This window comes from Vitis riparia, chromosome 4, assembly GCF_004353265.1.
Source record: "Vitis riparia cultivar Riparia Gloire de Montpellier isolate 1030 chromosome 4, EGFV_Vit.rip_1.0, whole genome shotgun sequence".
Taxonomy (NCBI): Eukaryota; Viridiplantae; Streptophyta; class Magnoliopsida; order Vitales; family Vitaceae; genus Vitis; species Vitis riparia.
The window spans coordinates 18,748,273-18,766,334 of record NC_048434.1 but is presented as its reverse complement, the minus strand read 5'-3'; the positions used below and the strand labels follow the sequence as shown (position 1 = coordinate 18,766,334).

Sequence of the window (18,062 nt, the reverse complement as noted above, 5' to 3'; positions counted from 1 at the left end):
CCTGATTCCCTCAGTAATGATAATATGTAATAGCAGGAATTAAAATTTTGCCAAAAAAGAAGAAGATCATTTTATAGACAGGTATGGAATGTATGGACGTCCAAGATTCTTGAAATCCAAAAGCTGAGAGGTGAAATTTTGGAAGGGGAGCAGGGGCTAAATGGTAAGAGAGCTACAAAACCTTGGGGGTTTGAGGCAAACATCAGAATTTTGGGTCAAAGTACCCTTTTGACCGTAACAAAAAATCAACTTTAGCCATTTCTGAAACTATCATCCAAACTAGCATTAATAATTTATATTTAATAATAAATTTATTATTGAAACTAAAAATATATACTTTAATAATAAATTATTTATATTTATTATTAAGAATCTAATATTAATAATTTATTATTAAAGTATATATTTTTAATTTTAATAATAAATTGTAATTTAATAGTTTTTAATTAAATTTAAAAGTTAAAAAAAAATTATAATTGAAATCTACTATGACTTAAAAATTTACTATTATTTTGATAAATATAAATTTATCATAAAATAAATAAATTAAATATCGTAAATTAATAAATAATACAATTATATATATTATTTGTATGTTATATAAATTTATTATTTTAAGATTATTAATTTATTAATAAATAAAATATTTATTTATAATATTTTTTATTTATCAATTTATATTTGTTAAAATAATACTATATTCTTAAATTTAAATATAAATAATTTATTATTTAAGTATATTTTTTAAATTTTAATAATAAATTATAATTTAATAATTTTTAATTAAATTTTAAAAATTAACTAAAACCTTAATTGGTAATTGCAACTTTAATTCAAAAAATGAAACATCAATTAACAACTATGAACTAAAATGAACAAAATTGAAGCTCAATTGCCAAATAAGAATTTAACTAAAATGATAAAAAAAAAAAATATGTTTTAATGACACGGTTAAAAATAAGTTTCAAAAAATGATTACATCCTATATTTTTTTTTTTAAATAAATGGGTGACCCAAAACTCCTCTTTCTCTCTCTCCATCCTACCGACCATACCCATTTTTCCTTTCCTCCAACTCCGGCTGCTACTCATTGCCGGCCAACGACGTCATGCCGTCGGTGCCGCTCATGGCTCGACCTTGCATCATGATGCCCACGGTTGCCCCCATCAAGACCCACACCTCCATCTTCATTTTTTTTTAAATAACTTTTAAAAAATGATAATAATAAAAGACGAAGCAAAAGATGCAAAGAGGGTCAAAATCCACATTTCTTTTGGTTAAAGAGGATATTTTTAACCCAAACTTCAAGCATCATCTATAAAGCCTTTTTGGACATTTATTATGGGATTATCCAAACCCACGTGTGTGCATTATTGGGTTTCACGTGAATACTCATCTGGCAACATATCTTTCCCACAACTTTACCAAATCCACATGTATGTTGGGAGAAAGGAAAGAGGGAGTTTGTGTTAAAAATCATCCCTTTAACCAAACAAATGTGGGTTTTTCCTTTTTTTTGAATCTTCTGTTCAAGATGGCCTCTTTCTCTCTCATCCTTCATTTTTATTATTTTTAATTATTTTTTTTGAAGTTACTTAATAAAAAAAAAATTTGAAGATGGAGGTGAGGGTCTCGGTGGGGGCAACCGTGGGCATCGTCAACAAGGTCGATCCATGAGCTGCACCGACGGCATGACGTCGCTGGCCGCCAGTCAGTAACAGGAAGATTTGGAGAAAAGGAAAAATGGGTATGGTGGGTAGAATGGAGAGAGAGAAGACAAAAAGGGTAAGAAGGAACTCAGGAAGGGAGAAAGGGGTGGCCGATTGCGATGTCGTGGGCGATGGGTCGATGGTGATGGGTGTGCGGGTGGAATACGAAGGAATGCAGTTTTAATTTTTAACAAAAAAAAAAAAAAAAGAGAGAAAAGGAAGAATTTAGCTTCAACACGGGCCCGAAGTTGATTTTTTGTTCGGGTCAACAAAATTCGGAAAGAGGAGGAGATGCATAGTGTCAAATAATACACCTCTCTCAAAATATATGTATAATAAAACACCCTATTAAAAAGGAGAAGAACATATAAACCGTTAAGAAGTTGACAGATTGACTGCTTTAATTATTAAGAAGGAAGAGGTTAAAGCAGGGACAGGTGGCCCAATAGGCAGTGCTGAGTTAGATTAAAGTATAAACTAGAAAAGAAAAGGAGTTTTGGGTCAAATGGTCCATTTATTAAAAAAAAAAATACAACTTAATGCAACTTATATTCAAATTGGTTTCTAGGTATCATATCATAAAAAGATATTATTTTTCATTATTTTAGTAAAAGTCTCATTTAATAACTAAAATTTCATTTTTTAACTGAAACATCAATTGAAAACTGAGATTTTATTTTTTGAACTGAAACCGTAATTGTCAATTAAGGCTTTATTTTTTGAACTGAAATCGCAATTGTCAATCGAGGTTTCATTTTTTGAACTGAAGTCGTAATTATCAATTGAGGCTTCAGTTTAATTGGTAACTACGACTTCATTTTTTAACTAAATCACAATTGTCAATTCAATAAATTACGACTTTAGTTCAAAAATGAAGTCATAATTACCAATTGAGACTCCAATTTAAAAATAAAGTTTTAATTGACAATTACGATTTCAGTTTAAAAAATGAAGTCTTAATTAACAACTGTGACTTCAATTTAAAAATGAAGACTCAATTATTAATTAAGGTTTTAGTTAAAAGATAAAGTCTCAGTTTTAATTCAAAAATTGAAACCTCAATTAGTAACTGTAACTTCAGTTCAAAATAAAATCTCAGTTGTCAATTAAGGTTTTAACTAGAATAATGAAAAAAAAAAAAATTATGATACACTCCTAATTTGAACATAAGTTTTATGAAGTGTCTATATTCTTTCTCTATATATATATATATATATATTTTTTTTTTTTAATAAATGGGACATTTTGACCCAAAACTCAAAGATAAAAGAAAGGAAAGTAGAGAGGGGAAGGAAGAGGGAAGGGGGAGGCACTCGTGCGGGTGTCCTACCAATGATTGCAGGCATAGGGCTAATATTCCTTGGTTCAGCGTGCCAAGGGGCTACAGGAGAGGTTGACGACAAGACGTATGAAAGGGAAATTTATTGCGCGCCAACCGCGTACTTTAGTGTAGGGTGTGGGGGACCCCTTTACAACCCATTTGATTAGACTTGGATTTGCAAGATAACTGACAGAAAAGTCAAGACGAAGATCTTTAATGAGACAAACCCTCTGGATTCTACGACTGTAACTGTGGGTTAGACTCCATTTAAAAAATCAAGCATCAGTTGAAAAATTGAGATTTCAATCAAAAAAATAAAACTTCAATTAATAATGGTGATTTTAACTTAAACTTTGATTTTTTTTTTTGATAATATGGTCAATTGAGATTTCTATAAATGGGCTATTTTGGCCCAAAACTCAGCTAATACAGCTTACGGCTGCCCTCATTGAAGGATAACTAACTTTTCTTCTATTTTGCTAGTATTACGTTTCTTTTCCAATGTATAAGAAGTATCCCTCGCATACCATTAGAAAGCAGAAAATAAAAGGGTTATGATATTAAAAGATAAAATAATTGCAGATTTATAAAAATAACTTTTTTCACATTAAATTTGAAAAATTTTAACGTTAAAATTATTTTCATATAATTTAAAAGAATATATATAATTTTTTTAAATAAAACATCAATAATTTTATAAAAAGTAATTATTTTTAGGTTGAAATATATGGAAGGTTAAATTTGTAAATTTGAAATTATTTCATATTTTTAATCAAATAACTTAAAAAAAAACCTGAGAAAATGTTAAAATCAATTCAAAAGAAAAATATAATGCACAAGATAGACTAGCACAATGTGCATCATGATTCAGTATCAAATAGGGATCCCGTTTATTCAAAATAATTATCACCCTCGTCCCATTTAAAAAATTAAACGGGACGAGATGGGTATAATAAATTCTCATGTCCGTTCTGTCCCGTTTAACTTTTTTTTTTTAATTTTAAATTTTTTAAATTATTTTAAAATTTTTTAATTACATTAAAATAAATATATTTTATAAATAATTAAATTATTAATTTTTATAATTTATTTTATTAAAAATATTTTTTTATTATTTATATATTAAAAATAATAAAATAAAAATTAAATTAAATTAATTTTAAAATTTAAATTAATTTAATTTTAAAAATTAATTTTATATATAACCGATGAACTACCGGCGCAGGACAATCACTACCCAAACCCACTTCAAGTTTTAAAAAAATTTATTAAATTTATCTAAAATTCATTTATTAAAATTGAACCTGTTTCATTAGGAATTAGGCGGCGAGTACTTAAAAAAAACCCATCCATTGCCATCCCAGTGTCAAAGAGTAGGTTCGATTGTTTCGTTTCAACCAAAAAATAAAAGTGATCTTTTTTCAAAAGGATTTATTTTTTTATTTTTTTAAAAGAAGACATTATGGCATAGAAACAACATTTTGCACGCCATAATAATGATCAATGTAAGTACACGGTTTGGTGGAACACTTTCATGCCTGCTGTAGGACAGGACAAATATGCAGAGCATTGACCGCGAAGACCGCGAAGACCGCGAACGGGTAAATATAATAATAATAATAATACTTGGCACGGTCTGACAGCAACTAAGATGAGTTGTCCGTTCAATAATTTCTTTCGATTAATCTGTTTGATAAAATATAACGCCTAATATTTTTAACTTTATCTAACAGAAATGATAACGTATTTATGTCAGCCAAAGAAAACAATTTGAACAAAAAAATATTATTTAGCGTGTACTTCTTTTTTAATAAACCATGTGCGACACCTTCAGTCCTTGACAGAGCAACAAAAATTAAAAAGGACAAACCGGTAGTTTGACCTCTAAATTCTAATAATACAAACGTTCCAATCACAAGCTCGACAAAAGGTGAAGTTCCAAAGAATTTGCAGATGATTTGAATGCCAACAGAATGATCTTGTTATTAAATTTTCTATGATATCATCAACTGCTTTCTCCCCCTGTCTCTCCTTTTTTTTTTTCCCTCCTAAATCAACAGCATCTGCTTTCTCTATAATTGCGACCAAGGTATTTAGCCGGTCAACGATGCTGATGCAATGTTTTGGTTTCAAATACATGGGAGGAAAATGTTTAAACTTGAAGTTAGCCCACTCTTGATAGGCACGGGACAATACACCTTGATTATTTCCTAAGTGGATCGAGCTGGGTGTGAAAAGAGAGAGAGAGTTGTTGACAGATTTAAAAGTTAGGCAGTACTAATAATGTTGACCATATAGACAAGCTTCCAAATTACAGGTCTACCATATATCTATCAAAGAGTTCATTGTGTAAGCCGACAACTTCCCATGCCACTGTCCAGGGTCCAGTGCTGAAAGATTAAAGGAGAGAGGGTGAGCTGAGGTTAGGTGCAAAAGGGAGGAGAAGCAAGTGGGAAGATGGGGAAAGGCGGGAGAGATGGTAAAGCAAGTGTTAAAAGAGTAGTAATAGTAGTATAGTAGGAAGGAGAGATGATTGTGTCAACGTCGGAGAGGAGAAGAATGTGGGGGCGCTCGGAGCATCATCATTTTAGCAGGGCATAAGTAGACCCTCAATCATTGCTCACGCGCTGTTTGGAAAAACGTGGCCTCAATCAATACCAAGACATTTCCAGGCCAAATCATACCATCCAAACTTTGACCACACTGCCTGGATTATTTGGTGGCCCTCTTTTGGATGATCATATTTACGAAAAATTACATATTTTGGTGTCTTGTCATGCCATAACAGCCAAGCCAAGGGAAATTTCATTTTCTTTTTCCTTTTCTTTTTGATAAGTGGCATGGCTGGTTATGGATTCCAATAATCAGATCGATCGGGCTCAGGTCAAGGTCAAACTAATAGGACAGTGAAATGGATCAACCATCCGTCTTAAGAAGCTATTGGGGGAAGAAGCATCTGGGATACCAAATGGATCCCTTTCCCAACTAATCATCCAGGCAACATAGGCCTACAAAAGTTAAGTGAAGCAGCTGGTCAAAAAGTAAAGGCACGAGAATGGCCAGCCCCCCTAGGACTTATATAAATGGAACTTGTGCCCCCCACTCATACTTGTAACTTTGTGCCTTTAGTACTTCTCAGGAACAGAAGGTTTTCAGCATGAAAATGAGATGAACCTAGCCTTTTAGCTTGGGATGGGAAAAACTTATTAGGTTCACTGACTTTTACTTTCGGCTATGAGGCATTGAGCCTGCGGTCCCCCATCAAAGAGTTAAAAGAGTGCGAGAAGCCAACATCAGGGTCAGTTCCTAATAATACTTTTAATCGGTATTAGTTCAACACTAAGGCTCCCCATGATGGCATTAGGCTAATGTAACCCAAAAGAGAGAAAAGAAATAAACTTAATTTAAACTTAGTGGTAGAGTATTCATTGGCCGAGAATTTCGGCCTTTTGAACAATTGTAACTGAGCATTTGCCTTGTCTTATCAACAAAAAGGTGCCTATTAATCATGTGACAACTAAACCCAAGTGTTTTAGAGTCGATGGACTGGATTAAAGAGCTGAATTGCTATTAAAGCATCATCTTCGGATAAATCTTCTATCACATCAAAAACTCGATGAGAGAGAAAAGGAAAGAAGGTGGCTTCCGTGTATAGAGCACCAGGCATTACATAAGATGTTCCCTTTGGAACCTACAAGAATCACTTTTCCTTTTCCTTTTCCTTTTGGATAAAAGGTGTATAATCTTGATCAATATAAAGCTAATTGGCTACAGACCCCTAGCAGGCAAGTATCATAATAGAAAAGGCTTGATGGAGTACATTTCCTACCAAAATTGAATTCATAGCTTCATTGAAAGAAACAGTTCTTTTGGTGTGTTTGGAAACAAACCTTACGGGAAGAATGACTTCTCAAAGGGCAACAGATTAACTTGATACAACTTCTCTGGTATGTTTTTCAAAGCTCAGTCAGGACACAACTGTAACTTCATTTGAATACTGCCTTTTCATTTCAGATAACATCTTTACACTAACCAGGGAAGAGGAAGTTGGTACCTGCACAGAAGCTATGAAAATTCAATATGAAAAGTTCAATCGTAACCCACTATTTTTTGAAGTTGCTTCCAAGCTCACTCTTCTTAATGAAATTATTCTAACGGTTACGTCCACATTTATACCAATAAACAAATCTGATATTGAAATTCTTTTGAATTAGCACTGGAAGCTAAAAGTAAATATCAAGGCATTTCACATATTCCCAAAGCATTCCACTGCACATAATAACATATCTACAAGAAAATTTTGACCCATGTCTTGACTGCTTAATGTCAAACTGAGCTTCACGCCACTGGCACATTTCAAAAAGGTGTTTCCTAATGCCACCACCTTTAAAATAACATTATAATGCACCACGCCAGTACGTAGAGGCTGAATGTATCATAAACAGCTGATGAGCCAAATGGCATACCACATATTTAAACTGATCTAGTCACTGATAGTAACTGCATTTTTTACACAACCTTAGTTGCCTCCAATTTAATTTGAAATCTATGCAATCACTTTGAAGACTTGAAAAGGAGAGAACAGTTGGAAACCATATCCTTTTGTAAAAGACATGGCTAGGAAAAGCAACATGGAATCATCCATACTATCTACTCAATCTCGTATCTAACTCACCAACATATGCTTTGCACTATAAAAACAGTGTAATACAGCAATCATTTATGGGTATCGTTTATGCACTATACTCATCTATGGTCCAACAAAAAGATGGGAAGCCCCCCCGCATTCCTTTGAAGGCATGTTTTGAAGGGCCCGGTACTCATTAAATAAAAGCAATCATGTCTCCTGTATGCCACCCATTACCCTCAGTTTTTATTTTATTTTGTTATTTTTATCGTCTCCTGCTGATGATAGTACCTTGAGCTATCTCTGAGGGGAACACAGCCAAATGGTCCCAGGGGGGGACCACTACAGAAAAGGTGCTTATAGAATGCAAACAGCTTAAACAGGCAATGAATGCAATGACACTGCACTTGTTGAACTTCACAATATCTATAAATTCTATCTAGTTCTTTGTCTTTTAAACAAACAAGGAAAAAGAATGTGTCCTTTGTTTTTAAAAAATAAAAGAAAGGCAAAATAATTTGAAACAAATAATTTCTTAGCCTTAAACTCAATCAATAATCACAAGATAAATATTGATTTCAAGAAATACTGCATGCAAAAAGGTGTCATCATCATATTTGCCGTAGCCTATCCCATTTATTAAACAACAAAACAGGTTTGTATCACAACTCTGGCTTAGAAGAGATCAGTGAGCAAGAAAATTCCAAATGTAGCACAAAAGGTTAACAATTTCAGATTTTTGTGCCTATTAAAATCAAATGAAGCCAATCCAGAGTGTCTATAGTTTTATATTTTACTCGTACTTTTCAGGAGTGAATAAAGAACTTCTAGAATTATGATATCTATATACTATAGAAGGGATGCAATCCTCCCACTTTTTATTGCAGTTTGAATACCCACTCTCTCTCTCTCTCTCTCTCTCTCTCTCTCTTTCGCTCTTCCATATTATCCTTAGTATCTTTACACAATTGAAGAGTCTTTCTAAACTGTCTCATGAGTTATAATTTCACTCCAAAATCCTTGCAACTGGGTAGCTGCTTGAGCATGCCTCATGCATGCATCCATCTAGTCTGTAAGTGAGATTCTCCCTACAATTAAATTGTTTCCCGACAAAAAGGCAGATTTAAAGCCAGCACATACACTTAAAACTATTGAACAGTTTATATACTAAAATGGCTATGGTTTTATCTTTTAAAGATTTCTCATTTGCTGTTTACATGCTTATATGGAACATGTACAATGAGTAGTGGATACTCATTGATATTGAAGTAAGAGATTACTTGTCAAACTAACTAGACCGTTAAGGTCCATGAGTTCTCTTCTAATTAAGATACCTTAAGTGTATTATTTCACAATGAGCTTAAAATAATAACTTCCCTAGAAAACATGCTGAGTTTGTATGGGTGAGACACTACAATCAATGTCCCAGAACAGAAAAAAGTGAACCCCAAAAAATGGAAAAAACCAAAAAAGGCATCAGAAACCTACCTTACCAGTCAAATTCTGCCTATTTAGCAGTATGATTCTACAGGTTTAACTTGTTTTAATTTTGTTTTTTTCTTTGTTATGAAGTCTTTAGATTTTTGTCTTTAATTTGCTGGCCAGTACTGCCTGTTTTGTCTCAATACTGAAATGGCAAGCATCTACTAACTTAATCTAAAGCATACTTCAATATACAATTCCTTGGACTGAATAAAATGTACAAGCCAATGGGAAATTTATGAATTAGCAAACCTCTAACCTCATTCAACTGTGACCTATTTACACATAAAAGAGATTGTCCAGAAAATTCTCATGGCTATCGTGTATGGCTATGAGGGAGGAATAGGGACCATACCATCTATTTCAGGAGGATGGTGAGAATTCTTGTTGATCAAGATCAGTACTCCAAGCATATAAAGTTTAAATAAAATCCACATGTATCAGAACTTAGAAGTGAGCAACAGAACAAATTGACCAAGCTATTGTGCTACCTTTACACCACTGGCTATAGATGTTCACATGGACAAAGGTAACAACAATCTTCTTTCTTTCTTCCTTGCAAATGCCTTCTTAGAAGCTCTTAGTCGAATAAGAAGAAGAATAACAAGGCAGACGGTGATGGAAGAAAGACGGAAATATCTGAAGTAAAAGGTCATACAGGATGATACAAGAAGCACACTAAAGAGTAAGGCCCACAAGATAGCCACAGCAACATCAGCCCTGCATGAAGTTAATAGAATTCAAAAAATTCAGTGCCATAAATAGCATAAAACGCTCTTCAAATGCTCTCATGTAACTTAGATCTCTTCAATGTTCTTTGGGCACTAATGAGAGGATGGTTATAGACCAGTGATGATACAGATGATATTAACTATTTGAATGAGACATTACAAATTCCATAAAATGGTAAGAGGAAGACTCAATGAAAAAGTGAATCCAATAGAAGAGGACAAAGCAGAAGGCATGTAAACCTAAGAGCATCTTCTCATTAGAGAAACATCCATGCAGCTAAAAATAAACATTCAAGAGAGTTTTGTAAACCTCCAAATCCATCACAAATTAGCATGCAAAGAAAGAAAGGGCATATAAATCCATTACAAATAGCAATAATGAATGTCAATATGTTCCCCCTAAATACATTTTCTTTTAAATGAAAATGGCTGCAATGCATGCAGCAAGAGACATGTAGTAAGACACTCCCCCTTAAATCTCCTACCATGTGACAAATAGAGTCAATAACTTATTTTAGAAGAGCATTGGCAAATATGTTAGTAGGTTGGTTCTTCGATGATGCAAATGGAGTAATAATTTCCCTTGGGTCCACTTTTGAGCAAACAAAGTGAAAATCTACTTCCATGTGCTTTGCTTTTTCATGAAAAATAGAATTGCTAGCAATATAAATGATTGCTTGATTGTCATAGTAGAAAGATGTATCAGGTACTGGTATGCCATTTTCTTGCAAAAAGCTTTTCAACCAAGTCAAATCACGTACTGTATTTTTCATTGCCCGATACCCTACCTATGCACTAGAACGAGCACCAATGGATTGTTTCTTGCTTCTCTGGGTTATGAGATTACCTCATATATATTATATCCTGCCCAATCAGAATTAGAATATCCTTCAATAAGAAATGTTCTAAGGATTGATAAAGAAGACCATGAACAAGAGTTCCCTTGAGATATTTCAAAATTCATATCATTGCATTCAAGTGAGAAACCCAAAATTGGTTGTGAGACTGGCTAAGTGATGGTCAAGTAAACCAGCTTTTCGACCGATGTCCTACACGATCCAAGATCATCTGCTAACTCACCATCATTTATCAATTTTTAATTTGTTTTCATAGGCATAACAACAAGTTTAGTGCCAAGATGGAATTGCCATGAAACAAATTATTAGCAGATTAATAGATCACTTCAGAATGGCATATACATCACACATCCTGGATCAAGTAAAGACCCTGGAAACATATTAAGTCATTGACATTTATCGGAGAATCGATAGTTCATCTCATCTCCCTTTTGGGTGAACTATCCTCTGCCATCACTCCTTTTTCTTTTCACTGCCAGTCTCAGTCCCAACCGATTTAATATTTGTACCTGTTATTGTTATAAAGATATTTTATAAAAAATGTATTTCCTTTGAGAGACAAATACTTTTATTTGATCATGCAACTTCAATACCTAGAAACTAACAAAGCTTACCAACATCTTTAGTGTGAAAGCTGGTATGTGGTCATGAATCAAAGTCTCAATACCCTCTACATATACTATCAAGACTAAAATACCATGATGATCAGTCCTTCTGAAACATATTGATTAATTAGGTTTGATTCAAACCTACATGGTTGAACAGTGAACACTACGTCATTGAAGTTGCTATGAAGGAAGAGTGGAAGACGTTCTTGACATCAAGTTGATGAGGAACCGGTCTAGATTTGCAGCAATACATATAATTATTATTACAATTTTTTTACTAGCCATAGGTGAAAAAGATGCAAGTGACCAAAAAATAAATAAATAAATAAAAATATAATAGAATTGGATTTGAGGGAGGAACAACCTAACTTAGTGTTTCTCAGAGTGGTGCTCTCTCAATATCTACTACCTCTCATCTAAGGCATCATTGGTGTCCCACCCTCACACTGACAATTCCTCTTCTGTTTTATCCTCTCTCCATCTCCATCTCTTCGACTTCTCTTATTCTCCCTTTCTCTCTTTCCCATGCCACAAAAATCTTGCTCAATTTCTCTGTGCACTTCATCTTATTATTATTTTTTTAATATGAGAGACCACCCCACCAACTCAACTCTCCACTCCTCTTTTTGCCTTTTGCACTAGGTTTTATTTTATTTTTATTTATCTATTTCAGTTTGAAACAGTCCACTCTTCTCAACTCTTCATTCCTCTTCTTTGCCTTCCTTTTTTTTCTTCCATATATCAATTTGAAATAGGCCACTTTTCTAGCCTCCCATGGAATCACTTTTTATTTTTTTTATTTTTTTCACATTTAAATTTAAAATTCTAGTAATGCTCTTCTACGCCACACTCACCTTTTTTTAATGTAAAATTTTATATATTTGTTTATTTATTTTTTATTTATTTACTTATTTAATTATGTAGAGAAAATTTTATGCAATCTAATTATTTACGATTTTTCAAGTAGCAAAAAATTTAGAATTCAATTGTTATTATTAATTTTTTTTTTTTTTTTGTCCAATATGAATCAATATGATTTGAAGGGTTTGAGAAGAGATTTTATATGAAAATATGCTATAGAAACTTTTATGGTAAAGACACACCCAACAATTAGAATATCAACTAACTTGTGTACATGTTCTCATATGTGATTCCACTATAAAGAGTGCATTTCCTCTCCCATTACCGTCCTCCAGTAGATGAGAAAGAGACTCACTTTAAGACTTAGAAAGAGTAATAGACGAGAAAAAGGCAGAGAAGGCTCTAAAAGAGACGGACAAGTGATCATAAGAGACAAAGTTAGAAATAGGATGTTTAGTAAAAGTGGTGTATCTTTACAAACAACAAGATAAGAAGGATTTGAGACAAGAGTGGATGGCTAGGTATCAAGGAGGGATGGTGGCTTTAGAATAATCATGTTCTAATACCATGTTTAAAAGAAGAGAATTTATTTCATATGTTCTATATATTTTGAATGAGAAGATTACAAGTATTGTTATAAGCCTATAATAGTACAAAAAAAGAGAAGTAAATCAAAATATTCTTACAATTTCCCTTACAAGCTCAATAGAAACAATAGGAAAATGCCTATCAAAAATGGTTTTTATGCCTTTATGTTGGAAGCACATTATGCATATTTGTAAGGTGATGGACCCCTTCTTCAAGTTCCTTGACTTATTGATAATGAAATAGAACAAGCTATAGGGTACACACATTAAGCTATAGAAAAATGCAAAAAGAACATCAAAAAGCCCTTTCATGAGAATAAAGATAAGTATAAAGAATTTTTTGTATCATTGACAAAAGATGGAAATGTTTAACTCCACTATCCTTTCCATGCTCACTTCCAAACTCAATTTTTATTTTATTTTTAAAATTTTTAATGGCAATCCTTGTTTGAGGTTTGATGAAGAAGTGACATCATGATGGAGACAAGTGGCAGCCACCTGTAGAAGTTTATCAAAGGCACAAAAGAGCGGGCTCCAAGGCCCAACTTTTAATTTGGCACTCTCTAGATGATAATGGGCTTAGTTGAGATCTTATATAATTCAATATGGGTTCAGCCTAGAAAGTACTTTCCATAAATCAAATTATGGGCCTAGTCAATGGTCATAAGTTACCATTTTCAGTCATTAATATTATCATTTTCCAAGAGTCTTTACTGTGGTGTAGTAGTCAGCCCAAGTTTTTGTTATTTTCAAGTTGTATTACTACTATGTGACTAGTTCCAAGGAGTTATAAATCCCTAGAAAACTTCTATATAGCAGTTGATCAGTCTTTTGAAAAAAATCAATGAACGAATGATAAAATTTCCAGCAGCCACTATTTTCTTTGTGTGATACAAAGAGTACTTGAATGTGAAGCCTAAAAGTTTCCAAGAGTGATTCCTAGTGTTCTTTCAATTACACCACTATTCTCTTTGCATTTTATTTTCTGTCCTGCATCACATCATGATTATATTTTTGCATAGATAGATTAGTTCTCAACACTAATGTGCAAGATAAGATAATCTGATAATTGTAAGCTTAAGAATGTAGACAGCCCCTTTGGTATTCCAATAGCCATTAAATCAAGGAAGAAACTAGGTCCAAATATAAAATGCTTATAAGAAAGTTACATTTGTACATTAGATATTAGATAACTTATTTTGTTTTTTATAAGATTAGATGTTACTTGCTAATCTACTGATTTTTTATTTACATTTAAAACATGATAGCTGAATGGTTGAAGCTATATGGAAACACAACCCTAATTTGCAATAATTAGCCATAAAGATTCTTAGCTTGCCTTGCGATCATCGGGGTTTCAACATAATTAGAATGAGTGTGAGCATGTAAGTCTATACTCTATTAATTATAATATATCAATTTTATCAGTTAAGTTGCCATATGACATGCACTAATATTTATTAATGAATGCATACAAATTCATAACAAGAAAAGGAACAAACTAGAGTATAAACAACTAAATGTATCGGTGTTTGCCAAATAAAACCAAGTTCTAAATGCAATGTCATTGATCGCATTTCGTTGGTAAATATTGATAATAGTAATGGTTGGTTGGTTGGTTAGTGGAATAAACAGATGAAGACACCTCCATGGATGTAGAAAATCTCTCTCTCTCTCTCTCTCTTTCTTTATATATATATATATATATATATATATATATTGATGGATTGACATGGGGTGCAATAGCAAGTGCAACAAGTGTTGGAAAAAGGAGGTACCATGGCTCAAACATCACAACTAGATTTTGAAAAGGAGGAGACTAATTTTGAGGACACTAAAGATAATGATAATAAGGTGGAGGGTTATCAATCTAGTATTGATGGAAATGGATAATGATAATAAGATGGGGGGTTATCTCATATTGATGGAAATTGTGATAGTTTGAATTTCATTGATGACTATGATAATAGCTTCTCTAGGACTTCCATTTTTTTTAATTTTTTTTCTTCTTTTGATTTTCGGACATTTGGAAAATTATAATTTGGCCAATTTGAATTTCTTTAAATAATATGATGCTTCTTATGATGTGGGGATGATATTTAATATTTTGAATAATTATTACTATTTTGTTAATTTTATAAGACACCATGAGGGATGAAAAATTAATAGTTGATTGTTGAAAATAACGTCTACATTGTTCAAGTACGGGAATAGGTAAATGTATGAATACTTTTATCGTCTTGCTACACTAAGGCAAGTGCCTTATTTTTTTCTTTTCCTTGTTTTGATTGAAGGAAATTGTGTTGTTTTTCACCTTTCTTTGCAAGCAATTTAACAACATTACTCTTTCCTTTTCTTTTATAAGCAAATTATAAGTAATAAGTCAGAAAAAAAGAATGGGGCATAACACCACGGCACAAGATTTGAAGAATGTACTTTCAAAAAATAAAAAAATAAAAATGCTTCAAGCAGCCTCAAAACAGCCCCAACCCCTACCCACACTATCAATAAAAATCAAAATAAATCTTAACACCCTTTTCCTTTCTTTTTACTATGCAACAACACCAAACATTCTCGAACAAGAAGAACAAGAATGACCATGAGCCTTTAATCCATTCAGGGTGGATGAAGATGTGACTTCCTTATTCCTCACTTGGCTTGCATAGGCATAACTAATTAACAAGAATCTACCCCTCCTCATGAGTTGGTCAACAATGACAATCTCCCCTCATGTCGCTTCCCAAGCAACGAAGCACACTTTGGATGGAGCACTTGAACCCCATATCTCTTTAGCCGAAAAAAAGGACAAATAAATTTGACACCAAAGATTTGCAAAAAGACTTCACCAAAAAACAACTTTCTTAGGCAACCTCCACCACAAATTGCAACATAATGGATAAGGTGTAAAAATGACGCCATCACTTCAATTCCCAATTATGAGAATGCCTTGGGAAATTTTGGGTGCCAATGGGACCAACCTCCCTCCTATTTCCAAAAATAGCCACCTAAGCATTTTTTTTAGCAACAATAAAAAGCAAGCAAGGAAAAATATTCATTTAAAGTTGTTCCTTTGCATAAACATCCAACCAAAAATTAGCTCTCAATCCATTGCTCATGAAAAGACTAGTTCCTCACTTGAACTAAATCCCAAAGGTTTCCAAAAACCACCTCATATGCCTCTACCCTCACCTTAGAACACCAAACCCTTCCTCTTGACAAACTTGTCCATAGCAACTTTCCTCCATAAACTATCTCATGCATCAACCACCTCAAAATCTTCATTTGCGGAAATGTTATCTTGTGATTGCCCAACATTCCCTTTCATAAATCATGGCTGGCCTTTACTGTTATTTTTTCAAATTCTTACAGATCTCTAGAAAATAGGACCTATCTGAAGTATATACAACCTCATATATGATTTACAAACATCTGTCTGACTTTCCTTGGAAAACTGTTCTTATGTATATTTCCCTTTTCCCTTAATGGTATTATAGCTAGCCATATGGTCAGCAGCTTGATTTGTTTCCCTATACATATGTTTACAGCTCAAATATTAACTTATCATACTTGCAAGATCTCCTTCACTAAGCCCCTTCCAAAGGTCTGTACCACCCCAATCAAAATTCCCCTTGCCATAGAAGAGTTTGTGGCTGAAAAGAAGCACTTGAGAAATCATACCATACTTAATTCCAGAAGCACTCTTCCACTTCATCCATCCCAATTTAATTCTATGGTTCATTTCATTTTGATCCTCCCCTCAATCCAAGATGTTAAACTTCTGCCTATGTTATATTAAATCTTCCACAGTTCCAAACCAGAAAAGCAGGTTTTCATGGTTATTTACCACATAAAACCTTTATATTAACCTTTGTGAACACAAAGTCTAAAAGAAGTATGAGACCCCTAATAATTTTAATTATTTCTTCAAATATTGATGTTGTAGGATTGCAGTCAGTGAACCCTACCAAAAGATTGACCCTAAGATGAATCTTTAAAATTGTTTATCATAATCCATGGTTTAATTTGGTGCCAACCCTAGATTTCACAACACAAATTGTGTAGGAAACCAGTGTTTTGGAGGTTGAGGTTGAGGTTTTGTATAAAATTGTGCTAATACCTATTAGTGCTCACAAGAAAAGGTTACAACCCAAATGAAGGAACATAAGAAAAAAAAGGGAAAAATTTGCCAGTCTTAAACAGAAACTTTCGAGTTTGATGGTTCAAACATCTTGTTTGAACCGCGAGGAGCAGTTTTGCAAATAAAACTCTTTGCTTCTGGATTTCAAATGAATCCTCTGCTGCAACAGATAAATAAGTCAAGAAAACATGAATTGTTTGGTAACCCTTCTCAAAAACAGTTCTATTATTTAGAACAAAATTAAAAATCATGTTTGACAAACTTTTGACATAAAATAATTTTTTTTTTTTCAAATATGTTCTGAAAACAGGTTGGTTTAGAACAATTTTGAGGTGGTTTCGATTTTTTTTAGAGTAAGCAGTAATTGAAAAGATGGAAAATACATTGAGAACTCTTGAATTAGCATGTAAGTATATGGTAACTTTATAAAGAATAAGCCAACAAAACTATTTATCTTATTCCAGTTCCTAAACATAATTTTTTTTTTCCCTAGATAATCTAGAACTGTTTTTAACAACTATTCCCAAACAATGTTTCTAAGTTCCCAAACAGGCTTACATTCTTAAAATAAAATTGCTACTCATTTTCGCGAGGGTTTGTTTCAGCATGTACCATGTAAAAACTGCAAGCTAATCGCGCAGGGAGCAGCTACACTACCAGTTTCTCATCAATAAAACTAGAGAATTTCAAATTCAATAAACCTCACGCCAAAAAAGACTGAAAGGAAAAAAAATGCAGTTCAATCTCAAATAATATCAGAAAATTGAGAGTAGGGGAGAAGGAGAGTTACCGGGAAGTGATATGGGGTTTGGGAGAGAAGATAGCGAGAGCGGAGCACTTGTGCTGCGATCGGATCTGATAGTCTCTGAGTTGTTCCACCAGTTTAGAACGGGTTATCATTTCTCGGACCGGAGATTCTCTCCGACCTTTACACCTCGACCGAAATTCCCTCAAACTTTCCTACAAATTGCGTCTTTCTGAGGTTCGCTTTCAGGGATCCAACCATACACCTCCAGGCTGCAAACGTCAAAACACTATTATTTAATATTTACTCCTTCTAACTGCCTTACTTTTTGAGATGTGGGCTGGGCCGGAGGCCCATGCCATGGTTGGCTTCATGATCTGCTTCGGCCCAAGAGGC

The 18,062-nt window shown here is 33.3% G+C and overlaps 1 protein-coding gene across 1 annotated transcript; it reads right to left on the bottom strand.

Annotated features, from left to right (window-relative positions):
* Window positions 1-9,285: 9,285 nt before the first annotated feature.
* On the bottom strand, window positions 9,286-17,941 carry LOC117912806. Its single transcript, XM_034827525.1, has 2 exons — window positions 17,712-17,941; window positions 9,286-9,859 (listed from the first exon to the last, which is right to left on the bottom strand). Exons 1-2 carry the CDS (start codon window positions 17,819-17,821, stop codon window positions 9,655-9,657), a joined length of 315 nt encoding a protein of 104 aa, XP_034683416.1. The 5' UTR covers window positions 17,822-17,941; the 3' UTR covers window positions 9,286-9,654.
* Window positions 17,942-18,062: the final 121 nt, after the last annotated feature.